The sequence below is a fragment of the Heterodontus francisci genome, chromosome 4 (assembly GCF_036365525.1).
Source record: "Heterodontus francisci isolate sHetFra1 chromosome 4, sHetFra1.hap1, whole genome shotgun sequence".
Lineage (NCBI taxonomy): Eukaryota > Metazoa > Chordata > Chondrichthyes > Heterodontiformes > Heterodontidae > Heterodontus > Heterodontus francisci.
In genome coordinates, this window is record NC_090374.1 from 180,111,916 (window position 1) to 180,137,967 (window position 26,052).

General features: G+C 43.9%; 1 protein-coding gene across 3 annotated transcripts in view; it reads right to left on the minus strand.

Moving 5' to 3' along the window:
* grin3a (glutamate receptor, ionotropic, N-methyl-D-aspartate 3A) overlaps positions 1-26,052 on the minus strand; it is a 195,034-nt gene that overhangs the window by 100,220 nt on the left and 68,762 nt on the right. For all 3 annotated transcript variants that reach the window (XM_068030680.1, XM_068030681.1, XM_068030682.1), the window contains exon 2: positions 1,359-1,957. In XM_068030680.1, coding sequence (XP_067886781.1) covers positions 1,359-1,957 — 599 coding nt within the window. The remainder of the gene's footprint in view (positions 1-1,358; positions 1,958-26,052) is intronic.

Below are 26,052 nucleotides of genomic sequence, written 5' to 3' on the forward strand. Positions count from 1 at the left end.
CACCCCTCTCACCCTGACCTACCTGTAGCTTGGGTCCAGCGATGCCCCTCGGCCGCTGGAAATGTATGAAATACCTACTAGATAATGGATTGATCAGATACTACCCATGATGGCACTAAGGAAATTTTCAGGTTGCTCTCAAACCTCTGGAATGCAGAAAAATTAGAATCACTTATTATTTTCTTCCAGCTTATGACACAAAGCCCACAATGAAACACAAATGTACTCACTATACCACTATCTAATTCATTGGCTGCTCTATAAAATTGTTAAAAACTAGAAAATTGGACAGATATACATGTGGGCAGGCCTTTTTTTATTCCGATTATTAGCAAGTATCAGCTTGGCTTAGTGGTAGAACTAGTGCCTCTAAGTCAGGCAGTTGTGGGTTTAAGCCCCATTACATAATCCAAGCCACCACCTCAGTGCAGCACTGCAGGGAGTAGTGTATTGTCAGAGTGCTGTCTTCCATTATACATTTTAAACTGAGGCCCCTGTTTGCCTGATCAGGTGAATGCATAAGGTCCCATGGTACTATGTGAAGAAGAGCAGGGGAATTCCTCCTGCTGTCTTGGCCAATGTTCACTCCAAGCTATGTAGCTGCAGCATCTTAAAAGTTACTACATCAAGTTGGCCCCTTTAAGTGCACAAAAAAAAAAGTTACGTTGGTCTTGGCCAACAGTTATTTTCCGCCAAAAACAGATTAGGATAATTTTTTACTTTCACCGTTTGGGTGAGAGACTGGGGGAGCAGAATGCCTATCCCTTGTAGAATCCACCTGATTTTCAACCCACTGGTTTCAGTGGAATGGAAACTGAACCGATTCTACAATGGTTAGATCATCTGCTCTACCAGATTTCTCCCGAGCCAGTGAAAATGAAAATGTACCCCATTAACTTGTCACTTAACTTGATGCTATTTGTGGGAGCTTGCTGTGAACAATTGGCTGCTGCAGTCCTCTTCCTAACAACAGCGACTACTCTTTCAAAGCAATTCCCTGATGGTAAAGCACCTTGGACCATTCCGAGGATGTGAAACAAACTATTTAAATGCAAATCCTTTCTTCATTAACTCAGGCTATTGTAGTCTAAACCAAATCAATTTGGCTCAATCACCCTAATTTGGATTGATTTAAAGTTTTGATTTAGTTCCTAATCCATCTCTACAACAGCATGATAATTATCATAAGAATGGTGACTCCTAATACTGGCCTTCAATATGATTGTAATATAAGTCATATCTTATCAATTCCCACTGAATTTCCTTGTAATCATAAAACTGCTCAAATGCAAGCTTGTAATTAACCTGTAATGATGACTATTGTGAAAAACTGGCACCATTACCAATCATGCTTTTACCTTGAAAGAAACTGGCCAGATGTTATATTCATTTCTTCCCAGTTCATACAGTTTGTTGTACTTGGAATAAGAGCTAGCTCTGGCCTGACGTAGGTTGCAGTGGCCACAGCTCTGGTTATCAGTTCCACTGCATCCTGCACATAATTGTGGAAAACTGGTTGTGTCGTTTTACCATGAGCCAACAGACCCATGGGCAATCCTTCAGTTCTCAACTCCTCCACATTTTGAGAGTCACCTAGAATCCAGTGGTGTTCCGGCAGCATTAATCCATAGTTAGCTGCTAACTGAAAAATCTTTCGGAAATGCTCAATGTCACAGCCGAAAGTGACAATGGACAACGACGCCTCTTTGACTGTGTCCAAGTACTCTTGCAAATAATTTAGAAAGTTATCGTCATCACTGTCCGAAGCAATATTGAAAATGGTTCCCAGATGAAATTTGGAGTTGTTATACAAAAGACTGAGAAAGTTGGTCACATTCCATTCTCGGCACAAAACCAGGCTGACATCATACCAGCTATTCATCGTCAGGAGGAAGATAAGTATATCTGCATGGGTAGGATGAGAAGTTTCTAGGCTCATCTGCAGATGGAGGGGATTCTGTGTTAACAGATAAAAAGAACAAATCAGTGCAAAATCCCAAACAGAATAATACCATTTTCACAAATGTGTTCTAGATTTTCCAAGTAACCATCAACTCAGACTTGCATTGTGTTTCTTTCTGTGGAATTCACATCAATGCTATTTTAGAAGTAACTACACTCTTTTGCCATTCTACATCAATAATTGCATACACATAGGTCATTCACATTTTATTTACCTCCAAGAAGTCAGAATCTGTAGAATGAGTTTCTGTAATATAGAAAAACTAAAGTTTCTAAATACTTAAATAAGTAATTTGTGATCACCAGGCAATATTAAACTACTTACCTTAAATCTGGTCTTGCCCATTCTTCGTTAGGAGTTCAACCAACACAAGCAAATAGATAAACAATCATCAAAATGAGGTGAAGGCAACAGGCTGGATTTTTACCAGACCTTTGGAGACAGGCTGGGAGGAGAGAATGCTGGTAAAAGGGTGGCAGAAGGCATCGGGAGGGGAGCCTGCATCTTCTCGCTGCCATGGCATTTTACCAATAGTAGGAACCTCAATGGTACGGCCACCATCGGCATCAGGAGGGGCTGCCACTGCAAGGGAAGACTGCCAGGTAACCATGACAGCCTCCCAGCGGGTTCCTAGAGGGTGGGGAGGGCCCTCTTTTATGGTTGCTCCATGCCCCACAGATACAGCCCCGGCCACTCCCATGGCTAAGGCACAGCTGATTGAACAAGGTCCCCCCCCGCCACCCCCGATCGCCAAGGCTGCCTGCCTGGCCCCAGCATAGGTAAAGAGAAAACTTACCTGGGCTTCGAGGGCGCCTTGGAGTGGAGGGGCCCTCTCTTTCTCCCAGAAGCCTCGACAGTTGCCACCTCCAACAATGGCGCTGCCGATCTGCCTGTCCTCTGATTGGACCAGCAGTTCTGGGAGGCAGGCCACTGCCCTTGCTGCCAATGAAACGCCACCTCAGTGTCCCGCCACCCGCCGGCACAGGATCAGCTCCCACTTTTGGTCATAGCGGTGGAACTTCATCCCCGGTGGAAAAATTCACCCCATTGTTCTTTATGCCTTACAGGTTGCGTAATTGTAAGATAATGTTACTCATTCCTACTTGCAACCCTTTCCGGGGAAAAGCATATACTTTTAAGGCAGAAAGAGACCATCAAGAAAGTTTAATCCTTTCATTTAACAGTCAGTTTCAAGAATATAGAAGTGATTTTATCCAGTTAATAAACGAGTGCTTGTAAGTACAACATCTTTTGTATTTGGAGGCCATAAAAAAGATTTTCCTAAGCTGGAGAAGCTATCTTGCACCTCTTAGTCTTCCATCCCAAAAGGATAGGAAACTTTGGATGTCATAGAATCATACAGCACAGGAGATCATTTGGTCCAGCATGGTTGTACTGGGTCTCTGAAAAAACTACACAAATATCCAAATCTTCCCTTATAGCCCCATACATTTTTTTCTTTAAGTATATAAAAGTTACAACTGAATCTGCTTTCACCACCCTTTCAGGCAGTGTATTCCAGATCATAACAACTCGCTGTGTAAACAGATTTAACCCCATCGTCCCCCGGTTCTTTTGCCAATTATCTTCAATCTTTGCCTTTGGTTACCAACCTTCCTGACTGAGGAAACATCCCTATTTATTAAAATCTTTTGTAATTTTGAACACCTCTATTAAATCTTCTCTTAACCTTCCCTGCTCAAAGGAGAATAATTCCAGCTTCTCCAGTCTCTCCACAGAAGTCCCTTAGCCATGGTACAATCCTAGAAAATCTCCTCTCCAAGGCCTAGACATTCTTCCTGAAGTGTACTGTGCAGATTGGGCACAATACTCCAGCCGAGGCCTAACCAGTGATTTATGAAGGTATAACATGTCCTAGATTTTAATCTAAAAGGAAATAAATATCAGAGATCTGATAGGATCTTGGAGTTGTCCTTTCTATGAGGACAGTGCATGGCCTTAACGTGAACAGCGTTACAACCGACTGCTCCAGGCAAAGCCCCCAATCAAAATATACGATTCTGATTGTGGTGGGAGAAAAGCACTGATAATTCAATTCCGTTGCTCCACAGATCGCATAACATATCATTTAAAACTTTCCAAATTAGAGAAAGACCCAGCCAAATTGTACCATCTATTAACCCCCCCCCCCACCCCCAATGAGGCTAACCAAACCAGTGTCTTTAAAATCAACAAATTAACTTTTTAGTTAGAAGAACTAAAGTCTTAAACACTATGAAGATATAAACAACATTTAAAATAGAAAAAAATTAGAGTCCTTGCAAATTTACAGTCCAATGTTGCTTGAAGTCCTCACAGCCGTCTGATGTGGAAAAAAGGTTCTTCCACAGTAGAACAGTCCGTAGTCTAACTCCAACAGTAGGTGATGCTTTCCTTCTCCAGCGAATTTCAACAATTAACGACTTGAAAACACTTTCAATAGAATCAATCTGACTTTAGAGTTTTTGTGGGATAAAAGATTGTCACAGTCTAACTTCCCTTCCTTCAGTTTAAATGGTTGAGAGCTCTTTTTTCAGGTGCTAAACACCACAACTGTCTGTGTTCTGTTAAAACAAATTGTCTTCAACGAAAAAGCCAGTTCAAAATTAGAATTGTAACAAATGTATCATTTAATACTCACTCCCAGTGGCTGTATCTATGGTAACGAGAATGCACCCTTTGAATCACAGTCTCCAAATGGCTGCTTCTAAGGCAACAAAAATGCACCTTCCTATAACTCTTGAGGCTTGCTGGTTCTTAAAGCAATACTGATCCTTTGCATGCCTTAAAGGCAAACCGCATCTTACTGGAAAAAACTACAGGACCATGACAAGAGTTATAAGTGAGTTACTGATGTACCACTTGAATTATCTACGGTAACCCTTCGATCTTGAGCTCTTCCTTCAAAAGATAGGAGCAAATGCCTCCTATCTTTCTGGATTGAAAAGTCAATGGATGCAAGATAGCTTCTCTGGGTGAGGAGAAGCTTTTTTTTTTCAAATGACCTCAAAAGTAAAGGCTGTTGTACTTACAAAGGCAAATCTAATTGATTGGAACACTCTCTTATTAATTTGATAAAATCTCTTCTATAAGCCTCTTATAATCTTGGAATTGACTCTGTCATGTAAAAGAATTAACCTTTCCTCTCTGTCTCTGCTTCAAAAGTATTCGCTTGGTGCTTGAAAGAGTTGACTGAATGTTGAAGTCAAGGCAGTACAAGAGATTTTCTAGCATGATCTTTAACTATTTCTCAAAAAAATCCTTACTTGAATAACAAACATGATCTTCATTAATCCCAAGGAATGGCTTCCTTCTATGCCATATGATTCAATAATTTAAAGTGTTACGACCAGGTGAGAAGGGGTCTAGGGGTTCCCTCTCAGCCTTTGCCTGGTTTAACCGTAACAGGGTTTAGTTAAAAAAAAACATGTTTTTAGCTCCCCCTCAGTGAATCCTTGTTCACTGCCTTCCAATTGGAAGGCAAAGTAATCAGACAGGTTTTCTTAGATTTAAATAAGAAAGGTGGAAGTTTATTAATCTTAAACTCTAATTTGGTTAACGACTACGAATGTGCGACTCAACCATGCAAGCATGCATACGCGATAAACACAGACAGAGACAGAAAAAGTAGAGAAGAATAAAGAGGAAAAGTTTGAGACAATATCTGGATTATAGTTACAGTCCTTTAAGTTCAATGTGGAGTCTTTGGTTGCCGGTGAGTCTTGCTGTTCATTGGGGCCCAGTGTACGCTTCAACTTGTTTCAATGTAGGAGTCGTTTCTCTCTTGAGGTTTACGTGTCTTTTGTGGGTCCAGTGGCTTGGGAGAAAGCGAGAGAGACACAGCCAGTAGAGAAGTTTCCTTGTTCCAGCTTCAGTTGCAAACTCTGCCATCTGAATTCAAACTGTAATGTGTCTAGTTCAAAAGCCTGGATCAACCAGTTAGTCATGTGACCAGCTGGTTTAACCAGTCCTGTCTTTGTGGATTGTATCATCTTAGCAGACCCTGGATTGTGAGCTTCCTTACACTTTCAATGTCTGGTGATCAAAATCCATTTGGGTTAATTGGACCAGGGAGTAGCTCTTTGTCTCCACAAGCACCATCTCTTAGAATGCAAACGCCCTCCAGTCAAAGGTCTGGTGATCTCTTTAACAAGTCATGTTTTCACTCCAGCAACAGTTTAAAATTAATGTTTATATGTTGAAATGAATGCGCCTCATTCTTGGCAAGTGAGGGTTTTCATGAGACCTCCACACCTAGTGGAATGAAATGCGATTTTTTAACGCGCATTTCATTAAAAGGGACTATGGAGAAGTTAAGCACAGGAAAACACACATGCATCTCTCTCATTCATTCAGAAATCGTAACAATTGTTACAGCCTGTCTTTTATGGTAGCAGTGCTGCTTTAAACTGCCCTTGTTGGTTTGCGGTGGGTGAGAGAGTTAGGTTTTGGGTGAGACCCAGGACAAGGCATTTGTGATTATGGGGTGAGACCCAGGACAAGGCATTTGCGATTATGCTGCTTTTCCCTGCGATTATGTTGTTTCTCCTTGCGATGTGGGTAATTTTTAGGTGGTAGGGTTGTAAGAGCAGGCTCCATCGAAACAGCCTAGCATTTTGGGCTTTGAGCTTCTCCACTAAAGTTAGGGGGTTATGGTCAGTGTAAACCACCTGTATCCATTCTGCACATAGATGTTGAAGTGCTGGAAAGCCAACAACATCCCCAGCGTCTCCTTTTCTATGGTGGAGTACCTTTTCTGATGCCGATTTAGCTTCTTGGAGAAGTAGCCTACCGGTCTCTCAATGCCTACATCATCATCCTGGAGCAAGACAGCACCTACCCCTTGGTCATTGGTGACAACCGCCACTTTACAGGGTTTATCGAAGTTGGGAGCTGTCAGGACCAGTTCATTCGTCAATATGGCCTTTTGCCTCTCGAAAGCAGTTTGGCACTTTTCTGACCTCACCTTTACTGCGGTAAGTAAGTTAAATGGGCAGCTGTAGTGCTGAAATTTGGAATGAATTTGCGATAGAAGCCACACATTCCCAGGAAACGTATGATTTCCTGTTTCAAGGTAGGGGCAGGAAAGTCCATCAATGCTTGTACTCTTTTTGCCCTGGGTAGCACTTGCCCCTGTCTTACGACATGGCCACGGTAGGTCACTTGGGCCTTAGCGAACTCACTCTTGGCGAGGTTTACGACCAGATGGGCTGCCTGTAATTATTGGAAGAAGGAGTCTAATTGGGCTAAGTGATCCCCCTAGGTCTCGGTGTATACCAGATCATCTCGGTATACCACACAGTTGGGTAGGCCAGCCACCACCCGGGTCAGTCTTTGGAAGGTGGCTGGGGCATTCCTTAGCCCAAAAGGCATTACTCAGCACTGAAATAGGCTGTCTGGGGTGACAAATGCTGATATCTCCCTGGCTTGCGGGGGGGTGGGGGGGGGTGGTTAAGGGAACCTGCCAATATCCCTTTAGTAAATCTGTTTTTGTGATGTAGGTGGCATTCCCCACCCTATCAATACAGTCCTCCAGGCAGGGAATGGGATAGGAGTCCGCTCTGGTCACTGGATTGACCTTCCTGTAGTCAACGCAGAGCCAGGTAAAGTCATCAGGCTTGGACACCAGCACCACTGGAGAACTCCAACTGCTCTGGCTGGGTTCAATCAGGTTGTTGTCTAGCATGTACTAGATTTCCTCCCGAACCTGGGCCAGTTTCTGGGGACTATGCAGTAAGGGATCTGTTTAATGGGAGGGTCTCTCCCATCTCCGCATCATGTAGGGTTAAAGTCATACACCCTGGTGTGTCCTTGAAGACTTCTTTATAGGTGGCGAGTGGCCTGGCCAGAGCTCCTCTTTGTTCCACCTCTAAATAGGAGAGTGTGATGTTCAGGTTATTTATCACTTCGGTGTTGGTCAACTGGGCAGGAGGAGGTTCAATGTGGGGGTCCTCCAAGACTTCTGCTAGCTCATCCCCATGGTGCTGATCACTCCTTCCTCCCAGACTGTCTGACAGACCTGTGTCTGTCTGTCCACTTCCTGGCTGTGATATTGCTTTAACATGTTAATGTGGCACAGCCTCTGTTTTTCCCTTCGATCTGGGGTGTCGATTAAATAATTTACCTGGCTGATTCTTTTTGCCACTCGGTATGGGCCACTGAACCGGGCTTTCAGGGGTTCGCCCTGAATCGGGAGTAATACCAATACATGGCCCCAGGCCAAAGAGTTCTGGTTTTGGCATATTTGTCTGCTTGTCTTTTCATAGCTGCCTGGGAGGCCTTGAGGTCCTCCTGAGCCACTGCGCAAGCTCTCGAGAGCTGCTCCCAGAACATGGAAATGTTGTCCAACACGGGAGACCCATCCCTATGCCCCACAAACCTCTCTTTGACTAGTTTAAGGGGGCCTCTCACCTCGTGTCCATAAACTAGTTCAAAGGGATTAAAGCCGGTGGACTCATTGGGCGAGTCCCTGGTGGCAAACAGGGGGAGTCCCAGCCCTTTGTCCCAGTCCTGGGGGTACTCATAGCAGTAGGCCCTGATCATTGTCTTTAGGGTCTGGTGGTACCATTCTAATGCCCCTTGGGACTGGAGGGTGGTAGGCCGAGGACTTTAGCTAGATTATGCCCAGGTTGCCCATGACTTTTTGAAAGACTCCAGACATGAAGTTAGTACCCCGATCTGTCTGGATTTCGACTGGCAGGCCATAGTGAGTGAAGAATTGGGTTAGCCCATCGACTACCACCTTTGCAGAGATATTTCGTAGGGCAATGACCTCTGGGAATCAGGTAGTGACATCCATGATGGTGAGGAGATACTGGTGGCCCCCTCTGATTTTCAGCAGGGGTCCTACACAGTCCACCAGCACTAGGCTGAAGGGTTACGCAAAAGCGGGGATGGGAATTAGGGGGGCAGATTTTATTGCCGGATGGGGTTTCCCCACCACCTGGCACGTGTGGCAGGTTTTACAGAATTCCACCACATCTTTGTGGAGTTGTGGCCAGTCAAAATGCCACCTTATGTGGGCTTGGGTTTTCCGTACCCCGACATGACCTGCCAGGGGAAACTCGTGGGCCAGTCTTAGTATTTCTTTGCGGTACCTCGGGGGCACCACTATTTGATAAGCCATTCCCTGTCGGCTGGTCTGTGAGGGGGGTCTCCATTTCCTTATCAGAACCTTATTTTTCATATAGTATCACTCAGGGACTCCCGCTGCTTCACATTCAGTTTGGGCAGTCTGTGCTAATTTCTTTAAGATAGGGTCGGCTAGCTGAGCCTCAACGAGGGAAGGCCTGTCTGGGACCTTCTCCTGCAATTGCTTGGTCTCCCTGACCTCTCTCGGTCTTTCTAACACTACTGGGGAAGCTACTCCCTTCACCCCTGCCAGATCATTACCTAGAAGCAGGTCAACCCCATCCACAGGCAAACTAGGGACAAGCCCTACTGTCACCAGTCCAGGTGCACCTGGTGTAAAGGTACAGGCATACACTGCCCTCCGATACCATTCACCACCATTCTGGTGTTTACTGCACTCTCTGGGGGATAGGCCAGGCCTTTTCCCAGTAAAAGGGATCTACTGCCCCCCCGTATCCCTGAGGATTACTACGGGCTTGCTTGCCCCACTCTCCTTTACTCTCCCTTCAGACACAAAACCCTGATAACCTTCAGGAATCCTATTAAATTTTCCTGCACTTGCAGCCGTAAGCTTCCTGGGTCTCATTCTTGCTGCAGTTAAAGCCACAGCTTGTTCTGCTGAGCTTTCCATCAGGGTCCCTGCTCAGACACTGATTAACTCTACAGGTTTTCCCTTTAGTCTCCAGCAGTCAGCTTTATTACAATGGAGGCACACAGGTCTCACTCTTGCTCGGAGTCTGCTTCTAACCCTGTTTCTGCTTCTTCAGATTCAAGGGAAAAATGGTGGGCGGCACAGTGGCGCAGTGGTTAGCACCGCAGCCTTACAGCTCCAGCGACCCGGGTTCAATTCTGGATACTGCCTGTACGGAGTTTGCATGTTCTCCCTGTGACCGCGTGGGTTTTTGCCGGGTGCTCCGGTTTCCTCCCACAGCCAAAGACTTGCAGGTTGATCAGTAAATTGGCCATTATAAAATTGCTGCTAGTATAGGTAGGTGGTAGGGGAATATAGGGAAGGTGGGGATGTGGTAGGAAGATGGGATTAGTGTAGGATTAGTATAAATGGGTGGTTGATGGTCGGCACAGACTCGGTGGGCCGAGGGGCCTGTTCCAGTGCTGCATCAATAAATAAATAAATAATCTTAGGAGTTTAGATTTCCTCGCCTTGCCACATATAGTAATCCGACACTGCTCAGCCATTTTCCTCAACTCCTCCATAGACAGTGCTTTTAACTTATCCCAAGTTACTTCACCCGGGCTTGGGAAGCTACTAGCTTCAGTCACAGACATGTTAGTATTCTAGCAGACACAACCACAAGAAAACCTGTACCGAAATCTTGCTCTTTTTGATTGAGAACAATTTGGCTTCCCACTTCCAATTTCTCTCATTTGTCTGTGGGTAAAATTCCGGACGCTAGCCCCCAAATTTCTGTTACGACCAGGTGAGAAAGGGGTCTAGGGTTCCCTTTCAACCTTCACCTGGTCTTACTGTATCAGGGTTTAATTTTAAACACCCCGTGTTTTTTTTTTAGCTCCCCCTTTGTGAATTCTTAAATACCGCTTACCAATTATCTGGCAAATAAACCAGCACAAACAGTCTTTCTCAGGTTTAAAGAAAAGTTGAAATTTATTAAACTTAAACTCTAATTCGGTTAATGCCTACAGATACATGATGCGTCCCATGCTAGCATGGATACGCAATACAGACAGAAAACAAAGTGGAAATGTTTGAGGCAATATCTGAAGAGTTGTTGTTATGGTTCTTCAGGCTCACTGTAGATTCCTTGATTGTAGGTAGATCTTGTTTTTTGTTGGGGCCCAGTATTCTTCTTAAACCTGGTCTCCTTGTAGGAGACTTTTCTCTGTGTTTTCAGTGGATTCAGAGGCTTCTGAGAAAGAGATGGGAGAAGACAGACAGGAGGTCTTCTTCAGTCCAGCAGCATTCTGCTTTCTGCAGGCTCTCAGTTCAAACTGTACAATTCAGAAACCTCCAGGTTGCCAAGCAGGTTAGTCATGTGACTAACTGGTCTGACCATGTCTTGGCATGGAATGGAATGCGCTTCCCTGCCAATGTCTGGCAATTCTCGTAATAGGCCTTCTCTTCTTCCCAGCAACAATTTAGTTTTGGTGACTGCAGCTTTGACAGTAGCGGAGGTGCGAGAGCGAGCTTACAGCTAAGAGGTCAATTTCAGTGGAAGTTTAAAAGTTAATTCCCTTTTGTTTTCGGAGGACTAGGGGACTGCTGGTTTTGGTGATTGCAGCTTTGACAGTAGCGGAGGTGCGAGAGCGAGCTTACAGCTGAGGTGTCAATTTCAGTGGAAGTTTAAAAGTTAATTCCCTTTTATTTTCGGAGGACCAGGGGACTGTTGGGTAAGTAAAAACTATATATTGGGGTGGTGGCTGTACCCGAGACACTACACGTGTAGTGTCTCCCACCCACCCTCCTCCTCTAACCAAATAAAAAAGGACTCTGTTGTGTTGATAAGGTAAGCTTTTTTATTTAAGAAGTTCTGTCCGTTGGATTGCTAACCTAACAAGTTTTGACATTTTTTTTGGTTTTTCAGTAGATTTGTTGGGAATTTAGAATAGAGGGAATGGAAGTTAAGGCAGTTGTATGTTCCTCCTGCAGAATGTGGGAGGTAAGGGTCGCCAAGAGTGTCCCTGCTGACTGCATCTGCGGGAAGTGCACCCAACTCCAGCTCCTCGAGAACCGCGTTAGGGAACTGGAGCTGGAGCTGGATGAACTTCGGATCATTCGGGAGGCGGAGGGGGTTATTGAGAGGAGTTATGGGGAGGTAGTCACACCTCAGGTAAAAGAAGTAGGTAGATGGGTTACCGTCAGGGGAAGGAGAGGGAACCAGCAGGCAGTGCAGGGATCCCCTGTGGCCGTTTCCCTCAACAATAGGTATACCGTTTTGGATACTGTTGCGGGGGACGACTTACCAGGGGTAAGCAATGGGGTACAGGTATCTGGCACAGAGTCTGGCCCTGTTGCTCAGAAGGGAAGGGGGAAGAGGAGCAGAGCATTAGTCATTGGGGACTCCATAGTTAGGGGAACAGATAGGAGGTTCTGTGGGAACGAGAGAGACTCACGGTTGGTATGTTGCCTCCCAGGTACCAGGGTTCGTGATGTCCCGGATTGTGTTTTTGGGATCCTTAAGGGGGAGGGGGAGCAGCCCCAAGTCGTGGTCCACATAGGCACCAACGACATAGGTAGGAAGAGAGATGGGGATTTAAGACAGAAATTCAGGGAGCTAGGGTGGAAGCTTAGAGCGAGAACAAACAGAGTTGTTATCTCTGGGTTGTTGCCCGTGCCACGTGATAGCGAAGCGAGGAATAGGGAGAGGAGTTGAACACGTGGCTGCAGGGATGGTGCAGGAGGGAGGGTTTTGGTTTCCTGGATAATTGGGGCTCTTTCTGGGGTAGGTGGGACCTCTACAAACAGGATGGTCTTCACCTGAACCAGAGGGGTACCAATATCCTGGGGGGGAGATTTGCTAGTGCTCTTCAGGGGGGTTTAAACTAATTCAGCAGGGGAATGGGAACCTAAAATGTAGTGCCAGTGTACAGGATGTTGAGAGTAGTGAGGTCAGGGATAAGGTTACAAGGACGCAAGAGGGCACTGGCAAGCAAGAACCTGGTTTAAAGTGTGTCTACTTCAACGCCAGGAGCATCCGGAATAAGGTGGGTGAGCTTGCAGCATGGGTTGGTACCTGGGATCTCGATGCAGTGGCCATTTCGGAGACATGGGGAGAGCAGGGGCTGGAATGGATGTTGCAGGTTCTGGGATTTAGATGTTTCAGTAAGAACAGAGAAGATGGTAAAAGAGGGGGGGGGGGGGTGTGGCATTGTTAATCAAGGAGAGTATTACAGCGACAGAAAGGACGTTTGAGGACTCGTCTACTGAGGTAGTATGGGCCGAGGTTAGAAACAGGAGAGGTGAGGTCACCCTGTTGGGAGTCTTTTATAGACCTCCGAATAGTTCCAGAGATGGGGAGGAAAGGATACCGAAGAAGATTCTCGACAGGGGCGAGAGTAACAGGGTAGTTGTTATGGGGGACTTTAACTTTCCAAATATCGACTGGAAATACTATAGTTCGAGTACTTTAGATGGGTCAGTTTTTGTCCAGTGTGTGCAGGAGGGTTTTCTGACACAGTATGTAGACAGGCCAACCAGGGGCGATGCCACATTGGATTTGGTACTGGGTAATGAACCCGGCCAGGTGTTAGATTTAGATGTAGGTGAGCACTTTGGTGATAGTGATCACAATTCGGTTAGGTTTACCTTAGTGATGGGCAGGGACAGGTATATACTGCAGGGCAAAAATTATAGCTGGGGGAAAGGAAATTATGATGCGATTAGGCAAGATTTAGGATGCGTAGGATGGGGAAGGAAACTGCAGGGGATGGGAACAATCGAAATGTGGAGCTTATTCAAGGAGCAGCTACTGCGTGTCCTAGATAAGTATGTACCTGTGAGGCAGGGAGGAAGTTGTCGAGCGAGGGAGCCGTGGTTTACTAAAGAAGTTGAAGCGCTTGTCAAGAGGAAGAAGAAGGCTTATGTTAGGATGAGACGTGAAGGCTCAGTTAGGGCGCTTGAGAGTTACAAGCTAGCCAGGAAGGATCTAAAGGGAGAGCTAAGAAGAGCAAGGAGAGGACACGAGAAGTCATTGGCGGATAGGGTCAGGGAAAACCCTAAGGCTTTCTATAGGTATATCAGGAATAAAAGAATGACCAGAGTTAGATTAGGGCCAATCAAGGATAGTAGTGGGAAGTTGTGTGTGGAATCAGAGGAGATAGGGGAAGTGTTAAATGAATATTTTGCGTCAGTATTTACAGTAGAGAAAGAAAATGTTGTCGAGGAGAATACTGAGATTCAGGCTACTAGGCTAGATGGGATTGAGGTTCACAAGGAGGAGGTGTTATCAATTTTGGAAAGTGTGAAAATAGATAAGTCCCCTGGGCCAGATGGGATTTATCCTAGGATTCTCTGGGAAGCTAGGGAGGAGATTGCAGAGCCTTTGTCCTTGATCTTTATGTCGTCATTGTCGACAGGAATAGTGCCGGAAGACTGGAGGATAGCAAATGTTGTCCCCTTGTTCAAGAAGGGGAGTAGAGACAGCCCTGGTAATTATAGACCTGCGAGCCTTACTTCGGTTGTGGGTAAAATGTTGGAAAAGGTTATAAGAGACACGATTTATAATCATCTTGAAAAGAATAAGTTCATTAGCGATAGTCAGCACGGTTTTGTGACTGGTAGGTCGTGCCTCACAAACCTTATTGAGGTTTTCGAGAAGGTGACCAAACAGGTGGATGAGGGTAAAGCAATAGATGTGGTGTATATGGATTTCAGTAAGGCGTTTGATAAGGTTCCCCATGGTAGGCTATTGCAGAAAATACGGAAGTATGGGGTTGAAGGTGATTTAGAGCTTTGGATCAGAAATTGGCTAGCTGAAAGAAGACAGAGGGTGGTGGTTGATGGCAAATGTTCATCCTGGAGTTTAGTTACTAGTGGTGCACCGCAAGGATCTGTTTTGGGGCCACTGCTGTTTGTCATTTTTATAAATGACCTGGAAGAGGGTGTAGAAGGGTGGGTTAGTAAATTTGCGGATGACACTAAGGTCGGTGGAGTTGTGGATGGTGCCGAAGGATGTTGTAGGGTACAGAGGGACATAGATAGGCTGCAGAGCTGGGCTGAGAGATGGCAAATGGAGTTTAATGCGGAAAAGTGCGAGGTGATTCACTTTGGAAGGAGTAACAGGAATGCAGAGTACTGGGCTAATGGGAGGATTCTTGGTCGTGTAGATGAACAGAGAGATCTTGGTGTCCAGGTGCATAAATCCCTCAAGGTTGCTACCCAGGTTAATAGGGCTGTTAAGAAGGCATATGGTGTGTTAGCTTTTATTAGTAGGGGGATCGAGTTTCGGAGCCACGAGGTCATGCTGCAGCTGTACAAAACTCTGGTGAGACCGCACCTGGAGTATTGCGTGCAGTTCTGGTCACCGCATTATAGGAAGGATGTGGAAGCTATGGAAAGGGTGCAGAGGAGATTTACTAGGATGTTGCCTGGTATGGAGGGAAGGTCTTACGAGGAAAGGCTGAGGGACTTAAGGTTGTTTTCGTTGGAGAGAAGGAGGAGGAGAGGTGACTTAATAGAGACATATAAGATAATCAGAGGGTTAGATAGGGTGGATAGTGAGAGTCTTTTTCCTCGGATGGTGATGGCAAACACGAGGGGACATAGCTTTAAGTTGAGGGGTGATAGATATAGGACAGATGTCAGAGGTAGTTTCTTTACTCAGAGAGTAGTAGGGGCGTGGAACGCCCTGCCTGCAACAGTAGTAGACTCGCCAACTTTAAGGGCATTTAAGTGGTCATTGGATAGACATATTGATGAAAATGGAATAGTGTAGGTCAGATGGTTTCACAGGTCGGCGCAACATCGAGGGCCGAAGGGCCTGTACTGCGCTGTAATGTTCTAATTCTAATTCTAATTTGAAATTTAATGTCCATGTGGCAAAATTAATGTGCCTCATTCTTGGCAGGTGGGGGCCTGCATGACACTGCAAACATTGACACCCTGAAACTCCTTGGGCATTCTCACAATCTCCTGACCTAATTTCCGACTACAGGTCAGAGGAATGCATGGAGCAATGGCCTCAATGGCTGAAAATTGGCCGTTTAATCCAAGGAGACTGGCAGGACCTCTACGGAATTTCTGGGCCAGATTGTTTTATAAGAAAATGATTGGCAAACAGCTGCTCCATGGCCTTTACTGGACTCCCAAAGCTCTCCTATATTGCACTTCTCTGCTGAAAATAAATGAATTGTTTTAGATTAATTTCTTTGATGCACATACTCTGTTCCAAACCCCAAAATAAATGCAACTGCTTTTTCCAGTTTTGCACAATGTGCCATTCCATTTAAGAATCCAGCCATCTAGTTCATAAGAATGCTAATCAAATGGCAGAAACAAAATTCTCAAACTAAGCAACTCAATTCTAGAAATAAATTTGATGTACAACAACATGATTCAATGCAAAATCTTTTATCATTGTATCATGGCGTGCTTAAAGCAAAGAAAGAGGCCATTCGGCCCATCATATCCATCCATGCTGCCTAACAGCAACTTAGCTAGTCCCACTCCTTTGCCTTTTCCCCACAGCCCTGCAAATGTTTTCTCTTCAGATAATTACCCCAATTCCTTTTGAAAGTCATGATTGAACCTGCCTCCACCACAGTCTCAGGCAGTGCATTCCAGATCCTAACTTGTGCAAAAAAAGTCTTTCCTCACATTGCCTTTCATTCTTTTGCCATTCACCTTAAATCGGTGTCCTCTGGTTCTCGAGCCTTCCACCAATGGGGACAGTTTCTCCCTAACCACTCTGTCCAGACCCCTCATGATTTTGAACCTCTCTACCAAATCTCCTCTCAACCTTCCCTTCTCCAAGGAGAACAGCTCCAGCTTCTCTAATCTATCCTCATAACTGAAGTTCCTCATTTCTGGATCCATCCTGGTAAATCTTTTCTGCACCCTCTTTGATGACTTCACATCCTTCCTGAAGTGTGGTGTACAGAATTGGACACAATGCTCCAGCTGAGCCCGAACCAGTGTATTATAAAGGTTCACCATAACCTCCTTGCTTTTGTACTCTGTGCCTCTATTTATAAAGGACCAAATCCATATGCCTTATTAACCGCTTTCTCAACCTGCCCTGCCACCTTTAACAGTTTGTGCACATATACCCCTTTGCTCCTGTACCCATGTCCAATTGTTGACATCATGTCACCTAATAAAGACATTGACATTGATTATAAAGCCGAAAAATAATAAAGCCTCTTTGTCAACATACCACCACTGGGGTGAGCAATCGAGATATCACAATGTGAGAACTGGGCAAATTTCAATTGGAATCTTCAAGGGCATCATTCTCCTGGTTAATGACTTGCATATTATTTTCCCATTTGGTAGGCAGACAATGCAATTAGTTCTAAGAATAAATCACGACATTGCTGTCATTGTACTAAGTTTTTTTTTTAGCTACCAGAATAAAATGAAAATGTCAATAGCTTGCAGCTCTATAGTGCGAATAACAACTTGCATTTGTATAGCACCTTTAATGCCATGAAACAGCCTGAGGACTTCACAGGAGTGTTAACAGACAAAATTTGGCACTGAGATATACAAAAAGAGATATTAGGGCAGATGACCAAAAGCTTGGTCAAAGAGGTAGGTTCTAAGGAGCCAATTAAAGGAAAAGAGAGGTAGCGAGAGAGAGAGGTTTAGGAAGGGCATTCCAGAGCTTAGGGCCTAGGCAGCTGAAGGCAATGACCACTCATGGTGCCGTGATTAAAATCAGGGATGCACAAGAAGCTAGAATTGGAGGAGTGCAGAAATCGCATGGAATTGAGAGACTGGAGGTTCCAAAATCGTTGATAACTCCACTTTGAAGCAGGTTGCTAATGGCTGCTTCACAAATTGATCTTGCCTGAAAACTCACCTAAGTCATGCTAATGTCTCATTTAAAATGCTTAAATTGCCCGAGCGCTGTACTGGGGAACAACAATAAAATCAAATCCAGTTACCCGTGGCAATGATGCTCCAATTAGAAGTTAGTTTCTCATTGGTAATACAATTAGTAACAAAATTCATAGAACAGAATCTACCCTGTTGCAGCAGACCAGTTAAATTTGTCAAAACACAGCCCAGTGCACTGTACAGTCACAGAATCAAAGCTTACCGGAGATTGTAATTCTGTTGACAGTAACAATACTGTCAAAGTTGAATTGATGGCTTCTAGCAAGAACCCAGCACATAAGGATTATTATTCCTCAATAGCCATGAAGAAAAAATAGCTACTGAATATAATACGAATCTGCAATCTGCAGTCCCCAAAGATTAATTGTAGAGTCAAAAATTAAGTGTTTATAAAATGTATTGTGCACTTACAGAAACCTAATGTTTATATCAATATTAATGACTGTTTAAACACAAGAACATTACAGTCACATAAATTTATGTTTTAGGTGCTATGATAATAGTCACATGAATTTGGATCATTCTAACCACCCCAAAGAATTGTAAACATAATCATCAGCTACATCTTCAAAAATGGGAATGACCATTGTCCCCTCACTCCCCACCAAGGATTAGAAACAACACCAATTTACAAAGTTATACACTTTAGAAAAAAACTGCCTCTGCCCCTAGTCTTTGGAATTCTCTCCTAAAACCATGTCACTTTTCAACCTCATTCACTATCTTCCAAAGCCTCTCAAAAACCTAACCCTTCAACAATACCATCACTCACATTCTTGTCCCTACTCCTGTCTCAGTTAGTCCTCTTTCCTGCTCAGTGGCATCACCTCTCCATCTTATAAAGGGGTCTATTTTTGAACTTTGAAATTGGTGTTGCACAGCCATTGCATATCCTAACCAGGACGGCCCAGGGTTAAGGTCAGCCTTTGTCTCCTTAACTTCTTTGCATGAGCTGGGCATTTGTAGAGGTCTAATTTAGGACAGCAGCAGCCTAGGATCTGTTTCTGTGAGGGGGGTGGTGGCAGCTGGAGTGGGCAATGCGACCATGAGTCATGTAGAATTGGGGCAGATTCGCAGGAGCTTTTCTAAATGATTTGTATTTTTAAAAATGTACCTTTAGCTGGTAGCCAAAGCAGTCGCTGAAGAATTCTAGGATGGATAGGAACATAGGAACAAGAGTAGGCCAATTAGCTCCTCAAGCCTATTGTTACGGGGTTTCCATTTTTTGTTAAAACTTGAGAATCGATATTTTAAAAACTGAAAAGGATTTCATGGACATTTAATCATCTGGAGACTGTTGAACTTGTGGGTGTTTTTTTAAAGAAAGGTCAACAAAAGGTTGATCAGTAAACAAGTTTTTACTGGAAGGCACATGATTTCAAGTAAACATAACAAGGGATAAAAACAAGAAATGCTAGAAATAGTCAGCAGGTCTGGCAGCATCTGTGGAAAGAGAAGCAGAATTAATGTTTCGGGTCAGTGACCCTTCTTCGGAACTTCGGCACCAGTTCCGAAGAAGGGTCAGTGACCCGAAACGTTAACTCTGCTTCTCTTTCCACAGATGCTGCCAGACCTGCTGAGTATTTCCAGCATTTCTTGTTTTTATTTCAGATTTCCAGCATCCGCAGTATTTTGCTTTTATAAACATAAAAAGGGGTTTGACTTAAGACCTTTTGTGTTGTGACAAAACAGGATTTACAATTATCACAGGACCTGCCTCGAAAAAAGCTGGTTTCATTTTGAACTGTTAAAAGCCAGCTGGGTTTTGGATAAAAAAGGGGCAGTTGGAGTTTGTTTATGGACCTGCCAGGCAATAAGAAAATCCAGACTACTGTTACCTCACTTTGAAGAATTCCTGCTCTTGAAAAGCAAAAGCCTGTATGAAGTTGTACTGTTGCCTCCTGTATTTTGAAGAACTCCTGAATATTTGCAGAAATATTGCATCTTTAAAAGAACTTTACATCAGATGTGTGAAAACTGAAACCTTTGTTGCTGCGCACCTGACGGAAGACCTATGTGAGCCTTCTGTAGTTGAATTTCTTTGAATGCCTACCCAAAACAGACTGTTCATCAACATCGCCTAGAAAGATTCCTAGTGGCAGCCACCTATTCGCCTCTGGAACACCTCAGCAAAACAAAGGACTTCCACATCCATTGTTCAGTAGAAGTTACTTTTTTTATTCCTTCTATTTCTTTGTAACAGCAGTAAACAAAAATCCCTTTTTTCCGCTGGTTAACCGGTTGTATATGTGAGTGTGTGTGTGAGGACTAGGATATTAATAAGGGGCTTTAATATTTCAATTTGCGTATATATTTACATTATTGGATATGACTTAGTTTATAATAAACACATAATTTTGTTGTTTATTAAAGAAACTTGGTTGGTGTGTTTTATTCTGGGGACAAATAGAATATCGAATTGACTGTTTCGGTAAGTGGTAAACTTTATTGGTAGGTTGTGACATGTGGAGAAGTGGGACTGAATTAAGTGCACTCCTCCCGCCTCGGTCATAACAGTATGTTGTTTTTAATTCATTCATGGGACATCAAGGCCAGCATTATTGTACATCCCTGGTCAGGGAAGCCCTTTTTTGACAGTTCTGATGAAGGGTCACGGACCTGAAATGTTAACTCTGTTTCTCTCTTCACAGATGCTACCAGAACTGCTGAGTATTTCCAACATTTCTTGTTTTTAGTCCAGATTTCCAGCATCTGCAGTATTTTGCTTTTATTTAAGGTTCAAGAAGAATACTGGGCCCCAACAAAAAGCAAGACTACCTACAATCAAGGACCCTACAGTGAGCTCGAAGCACAGTTAAAAAAATCCCTCTTCAGAGATTGCCTCAAACCTCTCCATTTTATTTTTCTTCTCTTTATTGTCTCTATTTGCATGTGCATATCACGTGTGCATGCTAGCATGGGAGTGGCATGTATCCACAGGCGTTAACCGAATTACAGTTTAAGTTTAAGGTTTAATAAATTTCACTTTCTTCTTTAAATCTAAGAAACCTGGTGTGCTATTTTCTTTGCCTTATAATTGGAAAGCAGTGAACAAGGATTCACAAAGGGAGAGCTCAAAACACAGTGTGTTGAAAATTAAAATCCTGTTACAATAAGACCAGGTAAAGACAGTAAAAGACCCCGAGACACCTTTCTCACCCGGTAGTAACAGAAATTTGGGTGCTAGCATCTGGAATTTTACCCACAGACGAACGAGTGAAATTGGAAGTGGGAAGCCAAATTGTTCTCAATCAAAAAGAGCAAATTTCAATACAGATTTTCTTGTGGTTGTGTGTGCTAGAATACTAACGTGTCTGTGACTGAAGCTACTGGCTTGCCAAGCCAGGGTGAAGTAACTTGGGATAAGTTAAAAGCACTGTCTATGGAGGAGTTGAGGAAAATGGCTGAGCAGTGTGGGATCACTGTACGTGGCCTGGCTCAGAAGTCTGAACTCCTAAGACTAGTGGCCAACCATTTTTCCCTTGAATCTGAAGTAGAAGAAGCAGGATTAGAAGTAGACACCAACAGGGTATTGTTAGCAAAGATACAATTGGAACAAAGGAGACTTGAATTTGAGGAAAGAGGGAGAGAGAGAACCTTCCAGCAGGAACATGCAGAAAATGAAAGGCAGGAGAGAGAAAGAAAGAAAGATAGAAGGAACGAGACAGAGAGGAGAGAAAGAGAGAGCAAGAATATTCCAGATGGAATGTGAAGAGAGAGAGAGAGAGTTAAAGCGGCTTGAGTTAACTAGGGAGCGACAAAGTAACCCTAGTGAAAGCATGGCCAATATGGATGAGCAGAATTCAGGGCTGGGTACGAGATTGCTAAAACTCACTCAATTAGTTCCAAAATTCAATGAGGAAGATATGGAAGCATTTTTTGTGCCTTTTGAGAAACTGGTAAGGCAGCTAAAATGGCCAGCTGAGACCTGTTCCCTTTTAATACAAAACAAACTAACTAGAAAAGCCCATGAGGTTGATTCCTTGTTGCCAGATGAGAGTTCATCAAATTATGAACTGACCAAAAATGCTATCCTCAGGGCATAAGAATTCGTACCCGAAGACTATCACCAAAAATTTAGAACCCTCAAAAAGCAAGCCAATCTCATCTGGATTTTGAAAGAAGTAAGTAGCTGGCTTTTGACCAGTGGCTGAGGGCTTTAAAAATACAGCTCAGCTATGAGAATCTCAGAGAAGTAATCCTGTTGCAGGAGTTTAAAAACTCTCTCCCATTCTCAATAAAGACCCATGTAGAGGAGCAGCGGGATCAGGGAGCCCGGCAAGCGGCCGTTCTGGCCAATGAGTTTGCTTTAATTTATAAGTCACCCCCACAAATCCGAAAAGGACTAAGGATGTGAAGTTGATATCCGGTCAGTCCTGGAACAGAAAGTAAAGCAGGAGACACAGGGGGTCCTCCTCCAGCCAAAAGGAAGGTGCTGTGAGCAAGAGTGAGAACCGGAGGCCTGTGTGCCTCCATTGTAATAAGGCAGGGCATTTAAAAGCTGACTGCTGGAAACTAAAGGGAAAACCGGTAGGGTTAATCAGGGCACACCCACTCAGTGAAGATGGAAAACACAGAACAAGCTGTGGCTTTAACTGCAGTAAGAGTGCAACCCAGGAAGCTTACTATGGCCAGTGCAGGAAAAGTTAATAGGATTCCTGAAGGTTATCAGGGCTTTGCATTTGAAAGGAAAGTAACCTCATATCCCTCGAGTGGAGCAAGCAAGCCCATAGTGATTCACAGGGACATAAGGGTGACTAGATCCCCTTTACTGGGAAAAGGCCTGACCTTTCCCCCAGAGAGTGCAGTGAACACCAAAATGGTGGTGAATGGTATTGGATGGCAGTGTATGCCTGAACCTGTACACCAGGTGCACCTGCAGTGCGACCTAGTTTTGGGACCGGTGACTGTAGGGATTGTCCCTAGTTTGCCTGTGGACAGGGTTGACCTGCTCCTAGGCAATGATCTGGAAGGGGTGAAGGTGGTAGCCCCACCAGTAGTGAAAAAGAGACTGCAGGAGCTCAGAGAGACAGGGCAGTGGCAGGAAACGGTCCCTTGCAGAGTCCCTGAATGGGTAGTGGATCAGGCCATGATCAAACCAGCTCCCCCAGAGGAGATTGCATTGGTACTACAGTCAAATGACCATGAGGTCTGCCTGTCTGAGACTTTCTTTGGAAAGTTAAGAGACCCAGGGTATGAATTAAATAAATTTTCCCTAGCTGAGGCTCAACGGGCTGACCCAATATTGCGAGAGTAAGCACAGGCTGCCCAGTCTAAAAGTGAAGCAGTGGGAGTCCCTGATTACTACTATTTAAAGAATGAGGTACTGATGAGGAAATGGAGTTCTCCTCACAGACCTGAGAGCAAGGAGTGGACAGTAGTTCACCAGTTAGTGGTGACACATAGGTACCGGGGAGAAATATTAAGGAGGGCCCACGAAACTACAGAGGCTGTACATGCCGGTATACGAAATCTCAAAGCCCACATAAGACAGCTGTTTGACTGGCCAAAACCCCATAAAGATGTGGTGGAGTACTGTAGGAGTTGCCACATGTACCAGGTTGAGGGGACACCCCAACCTGCAGTGAAACCTGCGCCCCTGAGTCCTGTACCCAGATGAAAACCCCTACTGTCTGGTCAGCCAACCCCGATAAGTTTGAAAAGTTAGACCTCACATCCTCCTATGTAAATGCAGACTCAAGAAGCATCCCACCAGAGTTGCTAACAGTATTTACAGGAACCTGCAGAGACAAAGAGAGACCTGTAGGGGGCACAGAATCCATGAGGATGATGTCTCACCTAGTCAAACTATCACTGGGGAGTGCAGTCAAGTGTGCACAAATACATGCAGGTAGGAATGTCACAGAGAACAAAGGGGAGAGTAACAAAGACTCCTCCCCCACAGTCAGAAGAAAAGGGAACCACAAAAGTCTTTGCATGACCCAGAGTTCAGGATAGACCCGCCCACTAACTCTCCTGAAAAAAAGGGAAAATTAAAGCAGCCCTGGCACCCAGAAAAGACCATTTTTAATAAGCTTTAAGATTGATGAATGAGTGGAAATGAATGAGAGAAATGCATGTTTTTTCTTCCTGTATCTTATATTTCTCTTAAACCCTGTAATGAAACGCACCGTTTTTCTTCAAATCGCTTTTCATTCACCTGGATGTGGAGGTGTCAGGCAAGCCCCCACCTGCCAAGAATGAGGAAAATTAATTTTGCCACATGAAAATTAATTTTAAACAGCTGATGGTGAAGAAAGAACTTGCTTTCAAAAACAATTGGAGACTTTGGCTGGAGAGAGACATTAGCATATCAACAGACAAGTACTTCAAAGGACAAAGGAGCTATTCCCTGCTCCAATTTAATCCACAATGGACTTTTGATTACCAGACGTCAAAGCATGCCAAGTTAACTACTGAGATGGCCGAATACACAAACAGACGTGGTCGGGCCAGTTTGGTCACATGACTGACTGACTGACTGTTGGAGCTTTTTGAATTTGAACTTCCAACAGGGAATTTAAAATCAGAAGGCTATTAGCATGTGGACTGAGAACATCTCTCCCCTGTCTGCTCTCATCTCGTTCTCACCAGCTTCGGAAACCACTGAAGACATATGAGCCCCAAGACAGAAAAGTCTCCTACAGTGAACAAGGTTTAAGAAGAATACTGAGCCCCAACGAAAAGCAAGACTACTCACAATCAAGGATCCTGCAGCGAGCTCGAAGCACAGTAAAAAAACCTTCTTCAGGAGATTGCCACAAACCTCTCCATTTTATTTTTCTTCTTTTTCCTGTCTCTATTTGCGTGTGCCTATCACGTGTGCATGCTAGCATGGGCACGGTGTGTATCCGTAGGTGTTAACCGAATTACAGTTTAAGTTTAAGGTTTAATAAATTTCACTTTCCTTCTTTAAACTTAAGAAAAACCTGCTGTGCTCATTTCTTTGCCTTATAATTGGAAAGCTATGAATAAGTATTTACAAAGGGGGAGCTCAAACCACAGTGTGTTTAAAATTAAAGTCCTGTTACAATAAGACCAGGTGAAGACAGTAAAAGACCTAGACACTTTTTTCACCTGGTCGTAACACCCTCGAGAAGGTGGTGGTGAGCTGCCTTCTTGAACCATGTAGTGTAGGTACTCCCACAGTGTAATTATGTAGGGTTTTTCAGCAACGATGAAGTAACGGTGATATAGTTACATGTCAGGATGCTGAGTGTCTTGGACAGGAACTTGCAAGTGGTGGTGTTCCCATGCAATTCAATGAGATCATGGCAGCTTAGTCACCTAACTCTATATACCTGCCTGTGCCCCATATACCTTAATATCTTTGGCGAACAGAGATCTGTCAATTATAGTAAATACAGTAAATAGTTGAGGCTCCAACACAGATTCCTGTGGGATGCCACTAGTCACATCCTACCAATTTGAGTACCTGCCCATTACCTCTACTACTCTCCATCTCCTGCCACTTAGTTTCTTAATCCAGTCAATAATTTGCCTTCAATTCCATGAGCTTCAACTTTAGCTAACAGTCTCTTATGAGGGACTTTATCAAGTGTCTTTTGGAAGTCCATATATATATAACATCCATAGGCAGTCCCTGTCCACTACTTTAGTCATCCCTTCAAAAGATTCAATCAGGTTCGACAGACATGACCTATCCTTTACTTATCCTATGCTGGCTGTCTCTGATCTGTGAAAATTTTCAAGGTGTTCAGTCATTCCATGCTGAATGATAGACTCGAGTAAATTTCCTGACAACAGATGCTAGGCTAATTTTACAATTCCTTGGGTTTCCATCTCTCACCTTTCTTAAATAGCAGACCAATGCCTGCCCTGCTCATCACTGCCCAAATTCTACATGGGGACCTAAGACAGGCATCATGCCCTCATTTACATAGGTACGAGAACTGGCGCCGGTTTAGGTGTTTGCGAGGAATGCCTGAAAAATGTTGTGGCGGATGTTTATCAGGCATGTTTGGAGGGCAGGACATTGGTCTTCGAATTTGGGTCTTGTCAAACGGGTGTAATTCCTACCCTAAAGTGTTCTGAGGCATTTTTATGCACTTTCTGATTGTGTTTTGCTAAATTTTGTAGGGCAGAAAGAAACATTCCCTGTTCAGTATGTGTTCTTTAGTCATGCACTTATGATGTTTCTATTGATAGCAAAGTGGAAATCTTTCTTCTTTATGTTCTGTGAGCTGTTAGAAAGAATTCTTTCCACTTCACTGTCACCTTTCCCAATTGAATGTACTCCTTTAAGGAGAACAGACTACTTCTGATACCTAAAAGTTATTACTAGCAGTAGAAAAAAACGAAATCATCCAAACATTCAAATTAAGCAATATAAATAATATAGCATACTCAGTACTTTAAAAAATGAAATTGTCAGATAATTTAAATGAAACAACTTTGAATT